Source organism: Bufo bufo, chromosome 4 (assembly GCF_905171765.1).
Source record: "Bufo bufo chromosome 4, aBufBuf1.1, whole genome shotgun sequence".
NCBI lineage: Eukaryota > Metazoa > Chordata > Amphibia > Anura > Bufonidae > Bufo > Bufo bufo.
In genome coordinates, this window is record NC_053392.1 from 507,706,041 (window position 1) to 507,725,215 (window position 19,175).

At 44.6% G+C, this 19,175-nt stretch overlaps 1 protein-coding gene across 2 annotated transcripts in view; it reads left to right on the plus strand.

Moving 5' to 3' along the window:
- Positions 1-19,175, plus strand: part of LOC120998813 (cystatin-POGU1-like) — a 25,923-nt gene continuing 6,748 nt past the window's right edge. The window contains exons 1-2 of one of the 2 annotated variants that reach the window (XM_040429659.1): positions 1-142; positions 15,946-16,166. In XM_040429659.1, the coding sequence (XP_040285593.1) occupies positions 15,954-16,166 (213 nt within the window). In that variant the 5' untranslated portion in view covers positions 1-142; positions 15,946-15,953. Of the gene's footprint in view, positions 143-15,776; positions 15,798-15,945; positions 16,167-19,175 lie in introns of those variants that run through there. The other variant, XM_040429660.1, reaches the window with a different exon arrangement.

Genomic DNA, 19,175 nt, shown 5'->3' on the forward strand with positions numbered 1-19,175 from the left:
TTTTCTCTCAGTGGCTGAGGCGTGGCTCCAGACTAACCTGTTCCATATCCTCCTTCAGCAGCTGACTCACATGCAGATACCTGAAGTCTTGAAGCATACTCAGGCTACATTAGGAGGAGGTGACCGTGGTCTTGTTTCATCCGTAAGTAAGATTTTCAATTTAAGCAAATAAAACCGTAACTGTGGTATTTTGTTTCTTCGGCCCATACTACTTGACGATATTAGAAGTGGTAATTATCATAATGATACAGCATGCAGACGTGTGATTAATTGTTCCTCCCTACAGGCTAAGGCTACTTTCACACTAGGGTTTTAGTTTACCGGTATTGAGATCCGTCATAGGGGCTCAATACCGAAAAGAAAACGCTTCAGTTTTGTCTCCATTCATTGTCAATAGGGACAAAACTGAACTGAACAGAGCGTAGTGCTCCGAAATGCATTCCGTTCCGCTTAGTTGTGTTCCCAGACCGGAGTGAAAAACCGCAACATGTATTTTGCTTTCCGTCCTGTGATGCGGAGCAAGACGGATCCGTCATGACCCCCCAATGCAAGTCTTGTTTCTCTGACACAATAGAAAACGGATCTGTCCTCCATTGACTTTCAATAGAGTTCATGACGGATCCGTCTTGGCAATGTTAAAGATAATACAACCGGATCCGTTCATAATCAGTAACGGAAGCGTTTTTGCTGAACCCTGCCGGATCCAGTAAAAAACGCTAATGTGAAAGCAGCCTAAGGCTTTTTTTTTGCGGATAGGATGCGGACCCATTAATTTCAATAGGTCCACAAAAAATGCAGACAGCACACTGTGTGCTGTCCGCATCTGTATGTCCGTTCCGTAGCCCCGCAAAAAAAAATGGAATATGTCCGTTTTGCGGACAAGGACAGGCATTGTTACAATGGATCCGCTAAAAAAAACGGATGCCATACGGAACGTCAACCTAAGGGCTCATGCACACGACCGTATGTATTTCGCGGCCCATAAAAAAATGGATCTGCAAAAAAATACGGATGACGTCCGTGTGCATTCCGTATTTTGCGGAACGGAACAGCTGGCACCTAATAGAACAGTCCTATCCTTTTCCGTAATGTGGACAATAGGACATGTTCTATTTTTGTGCGGAACAGAAATACGGACATACGGAATGCACACAGAGTAAGGGCTCGTTCACAAGACCGTTGGTGTCCCATTCCCGTATTGCGGACCGCATTTCCACAGATCCACAATACACGGGCACCGCTCCGTTGTCATTCCGCATCACGGATGCAGACCCATTCCTTTCAATGGGTCCGGAGATACGGAACACTACGGAAGCACTACGGAGTGCTTTCTGAGGTTCCATTCCGTGCCTCCGCACCGCAAAAAGATAGAGCATGTTCTATCTTTTTGTGGAACGGCGGGATCGCGGACCCATTCAAGTGAATGGGTCTGCGATCCCCATGCGCCTGCCCCACTGAAGGTGCCCGTGCATTGCGGACCGCAATTTGCGATTCACATCACGGGACACAAACAGTCGTGCGAACGAGCCCTAACTTCCTTTTTTTTTTTTTTGCGGATCCATTGAAATGAATGGTTCCGTATACGGTCCGCAAAAAAACAAAACGGAATGGACAGAGAAAAAAAATACGTTTGTGTGCATGAGCCCTAAGGGTCCATTCACACATCCGCAACTGTTTTGCGGTCACCAGCCATTTCGCGGACCGCACATGGCCGGCACTATGATAGAAATGCCTATTCTTGTCCGTGGCTGCGGACAAAAATAGGACATGCTCTATTTTTTTGCGGGGCGGCGGAACGGAAGTGCGGATGCAGACGGCACAATGAGTGAACGGATGCTAACCCGTTTTGCGGACATGTGAATGGACCCTAATATTACAGTTGTTAATGAAAAAACGAATTCCTCTGGGTTCACAAAGCAGTTTTTGCCCATGCAGCTGTGGAGGTGAAGCCCATGATCTGAATGTGCTTCACGCAGTGTGGGACTGAGGTTCCTTGGGCCCAGCAGTGGGAATTCTTCTTGGGGCCCAAACCCTATATATCATTAATAATGTCTAATAGGTTTTCAGTCAAAAACATACGGGCAGATTTATGAAGCTGCCTAAAAGAAAAACTGTCTTTATTGCCCATAGCAACCAATCATAGCACAGCTTTCATTTCCAATTCTGCTCTTGAAAACTGAAAGCTGTGCTGTGATTGGTTGCTATGGGAAACAAAGCCACAAAGACAGTATTTCTTTTATGCCTCATTCACACGTCAGTGTTTTGGTCCGTAATTTCCATTTCCATCAGGTGCGGCTCTAAACACAGAAGCTTTCCATTATACCTTATCTCTGTGGAGGCTCCACTCCTGGTTTTTGGCTCACAATCACTGACGTGTGAATGAGGAGCAGACCTCCCAAGTGTCCCTCTTTTGGAGGCACAGTCCCTATGTTTGACCAAGTCCCTCTGTCCACCTTTGCTCCTTAAATGTCCCTCTTTTGATCTGAGGTATAGATTTGTATTATTACATTAAGGCTACATGCCCACGACCGTATGTGTTTTGCGGTACGCAAATGGCGGATCCGCAAAGAAAACGGATGACGTCCGCATGTCATCAGTTTTTTTTGCGGATCCATTGTAACAATGCTTATCCTTGTCCGCAAAACGGACAAGAATTGGACATGTTCTATTTTTTTTGCGGGGCTACGGAACAGACACACTGATGCGGACAGCACACGGTGTGCTGTCTGCGTATTTTGCGCACCCACTGAAATGAATGGGTCCGCATCCTATCCGCAAAAAAAAAACGGAACAGACACGGAAACAAAATGCGTTCTTGTGCATGTAGCCTTACAATATTGACCCAGAAAGTGTTTGCCTGGTTCCCCTCTGTATGTTAGAGCCCGTCTTGTATATTATTTCATTATTTGATGCAATTGGGATTTTAGAAATGTCTAAATTCAGATTATGTTTCATAAGAGAAAACTATGGAAGTGTATAGATATGCAGCAAAATCTTGATCTTTCGCTCAATGAACCACAAGTGTCCCTCTTTGACCATCCAAAAAGTTGGGAGGTATGCCCTAGAGACAAAGGAATGGCTTCAATAGCAGCTCAAAATGAGTTTTTTTTCTGGAACTTTGGGGCCCATTATTGCACATAAGCCTGGGCCCACCGCATCCTCTGGTGGGCCAGTCTAACCAAGGCTTTACACGTACTAGCCATGTGCGAACTTGTGTTCGGGTTATCCAAGAATCCCGTTATGGATTCCGCTACCACGGACCATAACGGAATTCTATAACAGCGTGCACCACGGAAGCCTATAAGGGGCATTCTGCATTGCATTCCGTCGTAATAGAAGTCTATGCTGGCCAGACAGAATGCAATACGGGTGCGGGGTAAGTATAAACTATATGAGGGTGCCCAGGCATTAGGGGGGATCATTATAGGGGTTGGATAACCCCTTTAGGGCTTGGCAATGTCTTAAAGGGAACCCATCACTATAGTATAGCAACAGGCCCGCTGATTTAAGTGGTTTGTCACTTCTGTAATGCTCCAACACTGCTTTGTCCGGCTTCTGGGCATGACGGTGACAGGTTTCTTTCCTATGCACAACAGAAAAGAAGCCTGTCATTTATAGGCCGATGGCAGGGGCAGCGAGATTTGTTTCAGAAATTAAGAAAAGAAACTGTGCCAATAATCGGATGGGGCTTGCAGAAAATCCATGCACATGCTGCATAAACAAGCCCAATAACGTGCAGAATAGATGTTTGCAGACATTTCTGCAAAAAAAACAGCTGTGTGTGAATGAGGACTTAGTCAGTGCAAATGTTGTTGTCATTAGCTGTTCTAAAGCTGCAGGACATTGTGTGGTTCACTGCCCCAGCAACAGGCGGCCACACCCCTGTTTCTTTATGTGTCACAGTGCTCCTACCTGGATACGACTAGACCCCAGGCTTTGGCTCCGAAGCAGGGGCGTAACTACCATAGTGGCAGACCATGCGACTGCTATAGGGCCCAGGGCAAGAGGGAGCCCAGTCTTAGTTGGGATTATCTCCGCTTCCACTGGAGGTAAAAACTTGGTCAGGACTCTACCCTCCAAAGGAACAACTTTTAGTAAATGAGGCAGTGGAAAAATGGGTCAAGAGTCATTGAAAATGGTTTGGGCAGAAACCCTTCTGTCCTGTGGGGGACCTGGTTTGATCCTTGCTATGAGGCCCTTGCTTCTCTATGTACGCCACTGCTCTGAAGCAATAAATAGGGGGAATAATTGAGGGATTGGAAAGAATAACTTGAGTCAAGACCTTGAATGACAATGACATGTTCAATGACAGCTTTGCTTTGAATAAACGTTTCTTCAAACCGTTTACAGCGGGCATGCTCAACCTGCGGCCCTCCAGCTGTTGCAGCACTACAACTCCCAGCATGCCCGAACAGCCTACAGCTATCAGCCTACAGCAGGGCATTGTGGGAGTTGTAGTTTTACAACAGCTGGAAGGCCGCAGGTTGAGCATCCCTGGTTTACAGGCTTTGTCTTGGTTCCAGCAGGCTTTAGCATGAACTGGCAGGCAAACTTAACTCTGCTTTATCTCCTTCTCTCACTCTTCTGTACTGACAAGCTGACTTGGTAACTTGGCTTCTTCTTTATGCTGCACTTCACTTTTTAGTCGGACTTATCTTCAGCCAAGGAATAGGTTAATATCCTGGCAGCTCCAACATGGAGTCTCAACCAGAACAAACCAGAACTGCCCAACCTCCTTCTGGTAGCAAGCAGGAGTTGCCCACTTCTGACCAAAGGGGAGGGGGGCGAGAGAATGGAATGGTGAGTTCCATTCTGCTAACTATAGCTCTTCTGTGTTTGCTGCCACCTGCTGGTGAACCAGGCACGTTACATGAACAGTTACATAACATGATTATGAATGCACATTGTGGAGGACCTGGAAAGACATACCGTACATAAAATGACATTATATTAGCACATTAGAGATAGTAGCAGGGTGCAATAGTGGTAACACCACAATGGGGTATTACACCCCTCTTTATATAAAAGAGTAGTTCATTAGGTAAAAGAAGTAAGAGAGGGATGGAGGGGGGCAAAGCCTTAGGCCTCTTTCATACCAGCGAGTTTTCCGTCTGAGTGCGATGCGTGAAGCAAACGCATAGCATCTGGACTTAATCCTGACCCATTCATTTGAATGGATCTGTGTATCATCTCTGCATTCAGGAAATATCACAGCATGTTCTATATTCTGCATTTTTCACGCAGCTCTGGTTCCAGAAACGTGGGGCTGGCATGAAAAACACATTGCATCCGGATACAATGCATTTTTCACTGATGGTTGCTAAGAGATGTAGATTGTTGTTCTTCAGTTTTTTTTTATCATGCGCGTGAAAAATGCATCCAAAACTGCGCAGAAAAAACTGAAACACAGAACGCAATCGCAGACAAAACTGACTGAACTGGTGTGCAAAACCATCAGTTTTTTCCTGAACAGATCCTGACACAATCCGTATCGTTTGTGTGAAAGAGGCCTTAGTGGAGGCCAGGACATGGCTGGGTTTGTAGACGGGATAAGACAGAAAAGGGTTAGGCTACTTTCACACTAGCGTTCGGGTGTCCGCTCGTGCGCTCCGTTTGAAGGGGCTCACGAGCGGTCCCGAACGCATCCGTCTGGCCCCAATGCATTCTCAGTGGAGGCGGATCCACTGAGAATGCATCCGCCTGCCAGCGTTCAGCCTCCGCTCCGCTCAGTGAGCGGACACCTGAACGCTGCTTGCAGCGTTCGGGTGTCCGCCTGGCCGTGCGGAGGCGAGCGGATCCGTCCAGACTTACAATGTAAGTCAATGGGGGCGGATCCGCTTGAAGATGACACCATATGGCTCAATCTTCAAGCGGATCCGTTCCCCATTAACTTACAATGTAAAGTCTGAACGGATCCGCTCAGACAACTTTCGCACTTAGAAAATGTTCTAAGTTTTAATGCAGACGCATCCGTTCTGAACGGATGCGAACGTCTGCATTATCGGAGCGGATCCGTCTGATGAAACATCAGACGGATCCGCTCTGAACGCTAGTGTGAAAGTAGCCTTAAAAGGGGAAGGTGAGGTTGCGGATGAGCGGGAAAAAGGATAGGTGGGGTTAATGGGGGGTATGCCACAAAAATATTCTACAGTTTTCAAACCAGCACCAGGATCTGCATACTTTTGTAATTAGATGTAATAAAAAAAAATTGTATAGCCACTGAGTTATTCAATAAAATGTATCTGTATAGCGCCACCTGCTGTTTGTTCTTTTTTCTTATTTTTTTGTCCTGCTCACTGAGAAGGCCGCACATGCTCAATTTCATCCTTCAACTGCCTCCTGAGTTGTGATAGGGAGAGCTGAGACACGCCCCCTTTGCTGCAGCAGAAAAGACACTCCCCTTGAGCTGCCAGCTTGATATAAATCTATCAGAGCAGTGAATGGGGAGATCTCTGGATCCATGTGAGGTGCAGGGCTGGTTCTAGCTTTGTTAGAAAGAGATTGCCATGTACTATATGATGTCTGATTTTCATTTTTTACATTAGTCATGGTATAACCCCGTTAAGGTAGGATAAGGCGCATATGTACCTTTTATTAAAGGGGGTTTCCAAGAGTGAATAACCCCCCCCCCCTACAGTGCCGGGATCCGCCATATTGGCAATACTTATTACCTGGTTTCCTCCGGGATCCCTCCATACTGTCTATGCATCTCCACTATCTGCAGAAATCAACATCCGTTGACGTAGGGAGTGCAGCCAATAGCAGACCACGGGAGTGACCCTCCCCATTGTGTCAAGTGTGATGTCCACATGTGACACAAGGGGGCAGGTCACTGTAGCGGCCTGCTACTGGATGTTGATTTCTGCAGGCAGGGTAGATGGGAAGACAGTGTGGATTGATCCAGGAGGAAACCAGCGTCGGAGACCAGGTAAGTATTGTCAATATGGCGGGTCCGGGCACTGTAGGGGGGGTTATTCACTTGGAGTGGTGCCTGAGGGTAGGGGCTTCACTTCCTGCTAAATCCAGACCTGAAGAACTGCCTGCCCAACCAGCCTTTGATAAAAATAATACCCACGGCAACTGAACCCACCGCCATAGTCATCCAGTTCAAGCAAGAGTGTATAAATATATAAAAATGACTAACACAAAATTAGAAAACCATTTTAATAATTTTTTTTGGTGTCAGGTTGCAAATTTAAAGGATAACTGTAATGTTTTCATCAAAAAAATCTATTTTAGCATATGTTACTGCTATAGCAGCATTATGCATAAAGCAATTTTTAGTTTCTTCTCATACCACTGTTTTCCTTGAGTTTCTCCCTTAGTTACGGCTGTTTAAACATTTACAACATGAGAACCTTCTCAAGAAGGCTCCTCTGCCAGTTCTCTGAGGCCAAAACTGCTTTCCCTCACTTCCCATACACACTTGCTGTAGCCAGCAGCTCCCTGCCAACCAATCAGATTGTATTACTGAGAGACACGCCTCCTCACTCTGAAACCAAATGCAGGCATGAAGTGTGAAGGACCGCCACTCTGTCTTTCTAGCCGGAGACAGATGAGCCATAGCAGCTGTCTTTTAAGGGAGCAGTGGAAAGGGACAGGAGACATTAAGGAAAGCTGCGATTATAAGGTAATTACAGATCTTTTGACTAGGGATCGACCGATATTCGGAAGTACCGATATTATCGGCTGATATTCAGGATTTTGTACATTATCGGCATCTGACCTTGCCGATATACTGATAATGCGTATAAAGCAAATACTAGTGAGCGCTTCCATTATGGAAGCGTGCACTAGTATGCATCGGGTGCCGGGAGCGGGGAAGAAGAGCAGCAAACCCTTCTGATACTCACCCTCCCTGGTCTTCTTTGATGGGGCCTGCGCTGCACTGTCCTGACCCCACACAGAGTCAGGACGTAGTGCGCGCATTATGACCTGACGCTGCACGCTGTCAGGTGACAGTGCAGCACGGGCCGGAGAACACAGAGGAGCGAGACGCCGGACCCGGAGATGAAGAGGGGCCACAGCGCAGGAGAGGTGAGGAGTTTTTTTACTTTTTTCATCTGAGGTCTGATAGGGGTTTATAAAGTCAGTGAGGAGGTGGGGATGGTGTGGAAATTGGCATTTGGCACTAGTATATTATAAATGTAAATTATCAAATGACTACCAACTAAGGGCTTTAATAATTTATCATTTACATTTATAATATACTAGTGCCAAATGCAAATTTCCACCACCTCAGTGATTACCACCTAATATAATATATATTATGAGATATAAAATATCTGTATAAATTATCGGCTATCGGCCTGAAAGTTCACAGATTATCGGTATCGGCTCTAAAAAATTTATATCGGTCGATCCTTACTTTTGACAATTATTGACAGACTAACCCAGGTATACATGCCTAGCTCTAATAAACTAGCAAATAAATAAAAAATTGAGTTACCCTTTAAAGGGCAAAGAGCTAAACTGCCATTTTTTATCATTTTTTCCTTTTTGCAATTTTCTGCAAATTAAACTAAAAAAATGTTTTGAAGTTGGTGTAGATTTCACTAATAATTTATGTAAATTTTGACATGTTATTGGTAGGGTTGCTGTGTCCCCCCTCCCTTCCAGTAAACACTGCAAAAATTTCTAAACAGCAAATAATTTAAAAAAATTTACTTTTTTAGAAAAAAATATTTTAAAAAAATATTCCACGAAAGCCTTTATGCAGTGACTGGCTGACATCATCTTGTCTTATGGGGATGACTGCTCACATAGCCTTCTGTACATATCAGATGATTCTCATCAACATAATTTCCAAAATAACTAACAGGCAAACATGAAGAGTACACAAAGCAATTGTTACAAGCTAATCTAAAACCCAGGTTAAGGGCTTGTTCACACGACTGTATGGCTTTTTCAGTGTTTTGCGGGCCGTTTTTAACGGATCCGTTTTTCTGTTTTTTGTTTCAGTAGTGTTTCCGGTTCAATTCCGTTTTTCCGTTCCCTTTTTTCATATGGCATATACAGTATACAGTAATTACATAGAAAAAATTGGCATAACATTTTCAATAGATGGTTCCGCAAGAACGGATACGGAAGACATACGGAGTACATTCTGTATGTGTTCCCTTTTTTTTTTTTTTTTTTTTGCGGACCCATTGACTTGAATGGAGCCACAGAATTAGATTTGCGGGCAATAATAGGACATGTTATATCTTGGAACGGAATACATACGGAGTACATTCAGTTTTTTTTGCGGAACCATTGAAATGAATGGTTCCGTATATGGACTGTAATATGGAACTCAAAACAACGGCCCATATACGGAACGCAAAAAAACGTTTGTGTGAATGAGTGTGTCCGGATTAGGTCCTAATGCAGTACAAATGCGTTCAGTGAAAAATGTGTGATTTCGCAAACAGTCATTCAGTTTTGTCTGCGATCGCGTTTAGTTTTTATCGCGTGGGTGCAATGCGATTTAATGCATTTTGTACGCGCGTGATAAAAAAACTGAAGGTTAACAAACAACATCTCTTAGCAACCATCAGTGAAAAATGCATCGCATCCACACTTGCTTGCGGATGCGATTTTCACGCAGCTCCATTCACTTCTATGGGTCCAGTGTTGCGTGAAAAACATATAGAACATGCTGCGATTTTCACGCAACGCACAAGTGAAAACCAACGCACATGTACACAGCCCCACTGAAATGAATGGGTCCAGATTCCGTGCGGGCGCAATGCGTTCGCATCACGCATTGCACCTGCGCGATATACTCGCCCATCTGCAAGGGTCCTTAAGGTGAGAACAACATAGGAAAATATTCTATTCCCACCCCTATTTTTTGTACACATGATAAACTCCATTTTGTATCTCTCTGATAGTTGAAGTAGCTTATAGAACTTAAAGGGGTTTAGCCATCACATACAATGCGATATGCCCCCGTTGTGTGATAGGTGCAGGTCTCACCTCTGGGAACTGCACCTACAACTCGAACGAAGCACCGATATTAACGGAGGGTGTACTGCGCATGCGCAGCCGCCCTCCATTTCAATGGGGCCGCAGAAAATAGCCGAGCGCTGACTCAGCTATTTCTGTCTACCCCATAGAGATGAATGGGAGCAGAGGCCGCGCGTGTGCGGTGTGCTCCCATACACTTGTATGGGAGCAGCGCTTGGTGGTGGACGGACCCCAGGGTCCTCCGGCCACAGCTCTCCCAGCTCAGTTCTCCTTGTAGCGATATGTCCCCATTGTATGTGATGGGAATACACCTTTAAGCTACTTTTACATCAGCGTTTTTTTTATTCAGGTTTTGAGATACGGCACAGGATCTAAAAACCTGAATAAGACGCTTCTGTTTCATTCAATACATCTGGATCCGGTTGTATTAAATCGAAGTTCAGCAAACCAGATCCAACATTAAAATCATTGTAAGTCAGTGGGTGCTGGATCCGTTTATTTTGTTACCGAAAAAAACTGATCCGGCACCATTGACTTACATTGATTTTCATGCCAGATCCGGTTTGTTCCGTTTTGCAGAGCAGACAGAAAACCACAGCTAGTGAAAGTAGCCTTAAAGTGTTGGCTGGGGTCACCAGTTCTGATGGATGAGTATTATCACAAGAAGTAGAAGCTCGCACCTTCCAAGAAGCTGAAGTTATAGGGGGTCATTTATTATCCAGAATTATGCCTATATTACATGTATTTCTGGTGCAAAGGTCCTTTGCGCCGCAATCTGCAACTTTTCCCTGCTCATGCCATGTCTAAAAAAGTGGGCTTGGGGTGGAAGGGGACGGGTCGGCAGGCCCCTCTCATTCATCATTTTCTACACCTGGTTTAGGCATGGAAAATGGTCGAAATGTAAGGCATCTAGGAAGCTGTCTTAGGCCTCATGCACACGACCGTTGTTTTATTCTGTGTCCGTTGTTCCGTTTTTCGTGATTTTCTGCGGACCCATTGACTTTCAATGGGTCCATTGAAAACTCTGCTAATGCACCGTTTGCCATCCACGTCCGTGATCCGTGGTTCCAGTCCGTCCCAAAAATATAACCTGTCCTATTTTTTTTTCACGGAAAACGGTTCGCGGACCCATTCAACTCAATGGGACCGTGATAAAACGCGGAGGCACACAAGATTGTCGTCAGTGTCCGTTTTTTTCCTATCCTTTGCATGGCAAACTTGACTTTTTTTTTTACTTTCCTTCATGTCTGGTGATCCTCCAAAAATAAAGGAAGACAAACGGAAACGGATCACGGAACAACGGAACCCCATTTTGCGGAACACAACAACGGTCGTGTGCATGAGGCCTTACATTTAGAAGCAGACGTGGATGCGCCAAAGTTATGTAGAGGCCGGCTCCACCGCCAGCGCAAGGGGTTATTAAGACCGGAGTCTAAAATGCTGGTCTTAATAAATGACCCCCATAATGTATTAAGTGCCATGTGTTTCTATAGGTCCTTTTGATACAACTGATGATTGGCTTATTAAGGGCTCATGCACAAGAACATATATTCTTTCTGTGTCCGTTTTTTTGGCGGACCGTATGCGGAACCATTCATTTCAATGGATCCGCAAAAAAAAACAAAGTTACTTTGTGTACATTCTGTTTCCGTATGTTTGTATTTCCGTTCCGCAAAAAAATAGAACATGTCCTAATATTGTCCGCATTACGGATAAGGATAGTACAGTTCTATTAGGGGCCAGCTGTTCCGTTCCACAAAATACAGAATGTACACAGACGTCATCCGTATTTTTTGCGGACCGCAAAATACATACGGTCGTGTGCATGAGCCCTAACTCAGTATTCAGATTCTTTTCTATGAGATTTTATTGGACACTACAGTATACGTGTCTTCAATAAATAAGAGTACGTTCGAATCACACCGTCTTGCTCTCCAGCGCGCTGTATCTATTTGGGAACAGTCTGGCAGACCGGGAGGCCTGAGCCTCAGCCTAAAGTATTTTCTAAGGGCTCAAGCACAAGGCCGTTGTTCAGCTGTTCCGTGCATTGGGGGACGCAATTTGCGGTCTCCAATGCACGGGCACCATCTGTGTGGCTGCTGCAACGGATCCAGACCCATTTGACTTGAATGGGTCTGTGGGCTGTCCACACCGCAAAAAAATAGAACATGTTCTACGTGCACCGGAGGCACGGACAGAATGGAGTGCTTCCATGGGGTTCCGTGCCTCCGTTCCGCACCGACCTTCTGGATTGCGGACCCATTCAAGTGAATGTGTACATGGCCACGCCCGCATATTGCGGACCCGCTGTTTGCAGAACATAATACGGGCACGGGGTGATGTTCCTGACATGACAAAAAACATAAAGTTCCCTTGAATGACTGGAGTGGCAGTCCGCACATGACTGCTACCACCCTATTTATCATATTCAGGATAAAAACATCTACAATCAGAATATAAAAACAGATGAGAAAAAAAGGGATAGATTAGAAAATAAGAAGATGGCTGAGCGCTGTACTTGGCTGTCTCCAGCAGTCACATACAGAATGAACAGAGGCGCAGTGGTCATGAGGCCTGTAAGGCATTCCGTCATAATAGAAGTCTATGGCCCGTGGTAACAGAATCCATTACGGAATTCTTAGAAAACGCGAACACAAACGCCAAACTTGCAAATCGCATGTTCGCTCAACACTACTCAATCTACTTGCTATATCACAGATTGGCTTGTTGGCTGTTTATCTTGGTGTGTGTGAAAAAATCAGACCAACTAATGTTATAGGTTTGTTTGAGTACCTCATAGAGAATATGTGGTTACTGTTGAAAGTGTCATTTAAAGGGGTTGTCTGAGTCTTAAAGGGAACCTGTCACCTTTACTATGCTGCCCTCAATGACAGACAGACCTGCTGATTTCAGTTGTCTGTCACTTTTGGGCTGGCAGTCAGTACTTAAAGGGGGTTATCCGGGAAATGATAATGATGACTTATCCTCAGAATGGGTCATCATTATCACATCAGCGGGGTCGGAGTCCTGGCACTCCTGACTATTAGGGTTGCCACCCAGTTGGTATCTCACCCGCCGGTAATTTAGTGCCCCTACTGGAAATTATAATTTATTTTAATATACACTGTTACTAATGAGCGCTTTTATTATGGAACGCTCATTAATACAGCCTTTAACTCCCCACCACCACCACTTGTGTTAAGAAGCGTCATCACGCTGGTGCACAGGTCCTGTCCTGAGTTTTCAGTCCACAGCGAGTGTTCACATCGGCATGATCAAATGGGGGGCGCTAATGGGGGCATTATTAAATCTCTAAATGCTCTAAGCCATGCCCCCACAACCTCTTTGGGGTGTGGTTTAACTTGGCTGGTACGGTACTTTTTGTTGGGAAAGGTGGCAACACTACTGACGATCAGCTGTTTCAGGGAACTGAGGCACTCGCTGAAGCTATGGTGAGCGATGCAGGCTCCCGGCATCTTTCCAAGGACAGCGCCGTACATCGTATAGTGGTAGTGCTTGGTATTTCAGCTCAGTCCCATTGACTTGAATGGTGCTGAGCTGCAACTAGGTCATGTGACCGATGTACAGTAATGTCACTGGCCTAGGAAGAGGCTGCGGCGCTCAAGACCTATTCTAACAGGTGATCCACGAAGGTCCCGGGTGCCATTGCCACCATCATCATGTCCCCCAGCCAGCACCATCAGCCCCATGCTGCCATTAGCCATCCACCACCCACCCCCCGGTAGATTCGGGCCCCTGCTAATATACTTACCTTTCCTGCAGGGTGTGCGGTTGGCTGATGGAGTCCGCAGGAGACTGATCACGTCTTCTTCCCAGCATGCACTGGGAGGGACCTGACATCACACACAGCGTCAGCCACCGCGCTGACTATATGTGCACGCAAGGCCCTGGCCAGTGCAGCGCGGTGCAGAGTCGGGAGGCCACGGAGCGGTGAGTGAGAAGCTTCTTCAATACACTGCCACTCCGTGGTCATCTATGGCGATATAGACCAAATCTATATCGTTGCCTGAATTTATATCATACAGTCATGTGAAAAAATTAGGACACCCTTTGAAAGCATGTGGTTTTTTGTAACATTTTTAATAAATGGTTATTTCATCTCCGTTTCAACAATACAGAGAGATTAAAGTAATCCAACTAAACAAAGAAAACTGAAGAAAAGTCTTTTCAAGATCTTCTGTAAATGTCATTCTACAAAAATGCCTATTCTAACTGAGGAAAAAGATAGGACACCCTCACATGTATTCCCTCTTAAATTGGCTCAGATCTCACACAGGTATATCACACCAGGTGCACATAATTAGTAGATCGTTACTCTGCATGTTGAATGAGGCTTGCCCTATTTAAACCTCAGACATTTAGTTTGGTGTGCTCCTGACTGTTGAAGTGAGAGTGAGCACCATGGTGAGAGCAAAAGAGCTGTCAGAGGACTTCAGAAAAAAGATTGTAGCAGCCTATGAGTCTGGGAAGGGATTTAAAAAGATCTCAAAAGATTTTGAAATCAGCCATTCCACTGTCCGGAAGATAGTCTACAAGTGGAGGGCTTTCAAAACAACTGCCAACATGCCCAGGACTGGTTGCCCCAGCAAGTTCACCCCAAGAGCAGACCGCAAGATGCTAAAAGAGGTATCCAAAAACCCTAAAGTGTCATCTCGAGAACTACAGCAGGCTCTGGCTACTGTTGATGTAGAAGTACATGCCTCTACAATCAGAAAGAGACTGTACAAGTTTAACTTGCATGGGAGGTGTGCAAGGAGGAAACCTTTGCTTTCCAAGAGAAACATCGAGGCCAGACTGACATTTGCCAGCGATAAAGTTGACAAAGACCAGGACTTCTGGAATAATGTTCTTTGGACAGATGAGTCCAAAATTGAATTATTTGGACACAACAGCAGAGGACATGTTTGGCGTAAACCAAACACAGCATTCCAAGAAAAGAACCTCATACCAACTGTGAAGCATGGAGGTGGAAGTGTCATGGTTTGGGGCTGCTTTGCTGCAGCAGGACCTGGTCAGCTCACCATCATAGAATCCACGATGAATTCTACTGTGTATCAGAAGGTGCTTGAAGAACATGTGAGACCATCAGTTAGAAAATTAAAGCTGAAGCGGAACTGGACCATGCAACATGACAATGACCCAAAACATACTAGTAAATCAACCAAAGATTGGCTGAAAAAGAAGAAATGGAGAGTCCTGGAATGGCCAAGTCAAAGTCCAGATTTGAATCCCATTGAGATGCTGTGCGGTGACTTGAAAAGGGCTGTACGTGCAAGAAACCCCTCAAACATCTCACAGCTGAAAAAGTTCTGCATTGAGGAGTGGGGTAAAATTTCCTCAGACCGATGTCGAAGACTGGTAGATGGCTACAAGAACCGTCTCACTGCAGTTATTTCAGCCAAAGGAGGTAACACTCGCTATTAGGGGCAAGGGTGTCCTATCTTTTTCCTCAGTTAGAATAGGCATTTTTGTAGAATGACATTTACAGAAGATCTTGAAAAGACTTTTCTTCAGTTTTCTTTGTTTAGTCGGATTACTTTAATCTCTCTGTATTGTTGAAACGGAGATGAAATAACCATTTATTAAAAATGTTACAAAAAACCACATGCTTTCAAAGGGTGTCCTAATTTTTTCACAAGACTGTATATGTTTATATCGCCCACCCCTAATTGATGGTATAACTGGTTTTGTACTATATAATAATTGGTTATGCCTATAGAAAAATATACCCATTACCTAAAGGAGAAGCCGAGAAAACCAGAGAACTTATACCTACAGAGATTATTTGCAAGTGTCCTTTGGGGATTGTAGACAGGAAGATTGAAGTAAGTAGAGTCTTATTATGTGATGCAATTTAGGTTGTTTTTTTAGTTTTATAAGAGTCCATGTGTGTGATCTATTCTATCCTAGCAATCTTTTGCTATTAGACTTTTACTTAGTAGTTATTTTATTAATATGTACTGTTTCTTTCAGGTAAAACCATGGCTGTGATTTTGTACGTGTGTCTTTTTGTCGCCTCGTGTCTTACCCCTGTTATTATTGGTGGCGAACATTTAGTCGGTGGTTATGCCAATGCTGAACCCAATAGACCGGATGTTAAAGAAGCCTCTGACTTTGCTGTTAAGGCGTACAATAAAGTATCAAATGATGCATATCTCTACAAACCCCTAAGCATTGTGTCAGCCCAAACTCAGGTAATTGTAAAGAGAACAATGGTGCAACTAATGTAAATTTGCCAATAGCACTATGGTTAAGACAATGATATCTATGTATTCATTCTTAATTTAGTAGATTTTGCAGCTTGGTAGAAAGAATGTATTGTCTTCATTTTCCATTCCTCATGATATTCAGAATCCAATTTCCTTTTCTCAAGTATATTCAAATGAAAAAGTTAAAGGGAATCTGTCACCTGGTTTGACCATATTAAGCCCTCACCATTGCCATGTGTATTAAAATACCTTCTCTCCTGCAGTAGTTTTCTCTCTTATATTCATGCTTTCATTTTGCTAAAAAAGCGATCTTTGTATTATGCAAATGAACCCTGAAGGTGCCCAGAGGGGCGTTATTCTTCACCCTCTGAGCCTAGTAACACCCCCCTGCAGTGCCTAGGCCGCCTTTATTTAGAGCCCAAGCACGCCTCCTCGCTATGCAGTATCGTCCCACAGCTTAGTTTAACGGCGCCGCCCCCTCTGCTACGTCAGCTAATTCATTCAAGCCACGCACCTGGAATCTTCAGTTCGTCCGGCTGAAATCTCGCGCAGGCCCAGTACCGCCTACTGCCTGCGCCTGTGCGATCCAACCACTCCTGAGGGCAACAGCGATAAGAAGACGTCACTGGGCTCGGCGCATGCCCAGTGACACTTTTGAGGCTGTTGCCCTCAGGAGCGGTTGGATTGCACAGGCGCAGGCAGTAGGCGGTACGAATGAATTAGCTGACGTAGCAGAGGGGGGCGGCGACGTTAAACTAGGCCGTGGGACGATACTGCATAACGAGGAGGCGTGCTTGGGCTCTAAATAAAGGCGGTCTAGGCACTGCAGGGGGGGGCTTTACTGGGCTCAGAGGGTGAAGACTAACGCCCCTCTGGGCACCTTCAGGGTTCAGTGGCATAATGCAAAGATCGCTTTTTTAGCAAAATGAATGCATGAATATAAGAGAGAAAAACCACTGCAGGAGAGAAGGTATTTTTATTAAACATGGCAATGGCGAGAGCTTAAGATTCCCTTTAAGATGGCAATAGCTACAAGACCTGAGTAACACCCTGGCAGTCAGACTCTGATGACCATAGAGCCCTTGCTATATTCAGTCCAATATAACTAAAAGGGGAAGAACTTCTGATAGTCCCGTCGCAAAATCTAGACCAGGACCACATAACCCTCTTGCACCATTATAGAACTGGTGTCATCCTATGTCGGGCATCAAGGCCTGGATGTGACTACAGCTTTGGCACCCACCATAATTATTTCCCTGGGGCGTCTGGTTGTTGTGGCAGCAATTCAACTGTATTTTGATTAGAGATAAGCACATTTCTTAAAATTCCTTCTGTGTTCGATTCGCCAAATTTTCTATCTCTTATTCGCCAAAATTGAATCTTAAGAAATTCGGGTTCATCAGAGTCAGATTTTTTTTATTTTTTTCAAAATCCGGGAAGAATACCAAATCAATAGAATCTATTCACTCGTCTCTAATTTCCATCAATTTCATAGCTGTCATTTTTTGAAAAGTAGGAAGAAACTGTAGTGCCTTGAGGAAAATACAAGCATCTCTTGAAGGGAACCTGTCAGTGTACATGCAGTCCAATCTGTGGACACCGTGGGCCAGATTTATCATTACTCTAACAGCTCACTCCACTTTCACATATGGCTAAAGTCCGTTGTGGCCAAGTCAGATTTATGATCGGCCCATTAAGACTGTGAAATGGGTTTGACGGTAGCAGTTTATCCGTCAGTAAGAAGCTTTACAAAAGTTGCACGTCTTTACGAAAAAGTTGCATGTTCTTTTAAAAAGTCGCATAAGATTAGCATGGTCCTCACTGGAGTGATTTTGCACATTTTTTGGCGACTTTTTAAATTGTTGCAATAGTAAATCTGTCTAGAGATTCATTTACATAAGAAAACACGCCCATTTTCAGAAAACTGGCGAGCATAGCGCGGAGCCAATAAAAGTTGCAAATTTTTGCGCGGTTTAAGCGGTTGCGCAAAAATTCGCGACTTTTTCACTCCATTATTCTGACTTGAGCTAATGATAAATCTGGCCCCATGGTACAGAGCAGGAGGAGCGGGGCAGATTATTATGTACAGTAGTTTTGCTGAAAGATTCACTTAAATTCCTTCTCTTTCCATGATTAGGAGTCCGGTGGGCGGTATTACTTTCTGATCAACACAATACGCACACTCGTATAGCAAAGCCTGTCAATTACTGAATACTATTGATTGGAAGAGCAGGAATTTAGAAGGACTGGGTCACCTTTATTTTTTAACAATTAAGAGCAGATAGTGAAACACATTCTCTAATTCCTAATCTGTTTTCATTTTCTGATTGTAGATTTATTTTTATTGTTTATTGTCCTGTATGATTACAACCATTTTGCCTTACCTGATCTTAAAGGGGTATCCCGGGCTGCTGATATTGAAGACCTATCCTCATGTTATGTCTTTAATGTCTGATCAATGAGGGTCTGACGGCCTGCTCCCCCTCACACTCCAGTGCTGGAAGTATAGAGCTATGAATAGAGCCAGGTTCAGTTGCTGTTTTCATACTTTCTTCCCAGAATTCCAGAAGAGCATTACCTGCCCGATTAGACTCCTCACGCCATTAAGGCGCTCTCCATAAGGAGATATTATACTCTCCTGGTCCATTCACAGTGCTATTTCAAACGGAATAGCTGATCAGTCAGGGTGCAGGTCAGTGGCGTACACACAATCCATGGGGCCCCCTCTCCGTCGCCCCCCCCCCCCCCCCCCCCCCAAAACTGCCTCCTGAGGATAAGTCATCAATATCAGGAGCCTGGAAAACCAATTTATCAGCATTTAGAAACCTACTTTGAAGTAACTACAAAGACTATATGGACACAATGAACTGTAGATGACACACTGGCCCATATGATGGTGTTTTCTAAACATAATCTGTGACCTATGCAGAGGTCATAATGTAGGGAGGGGGACTAGATAAGCTGTGTGCATGGCCTACTGTGAATGGTGGATCT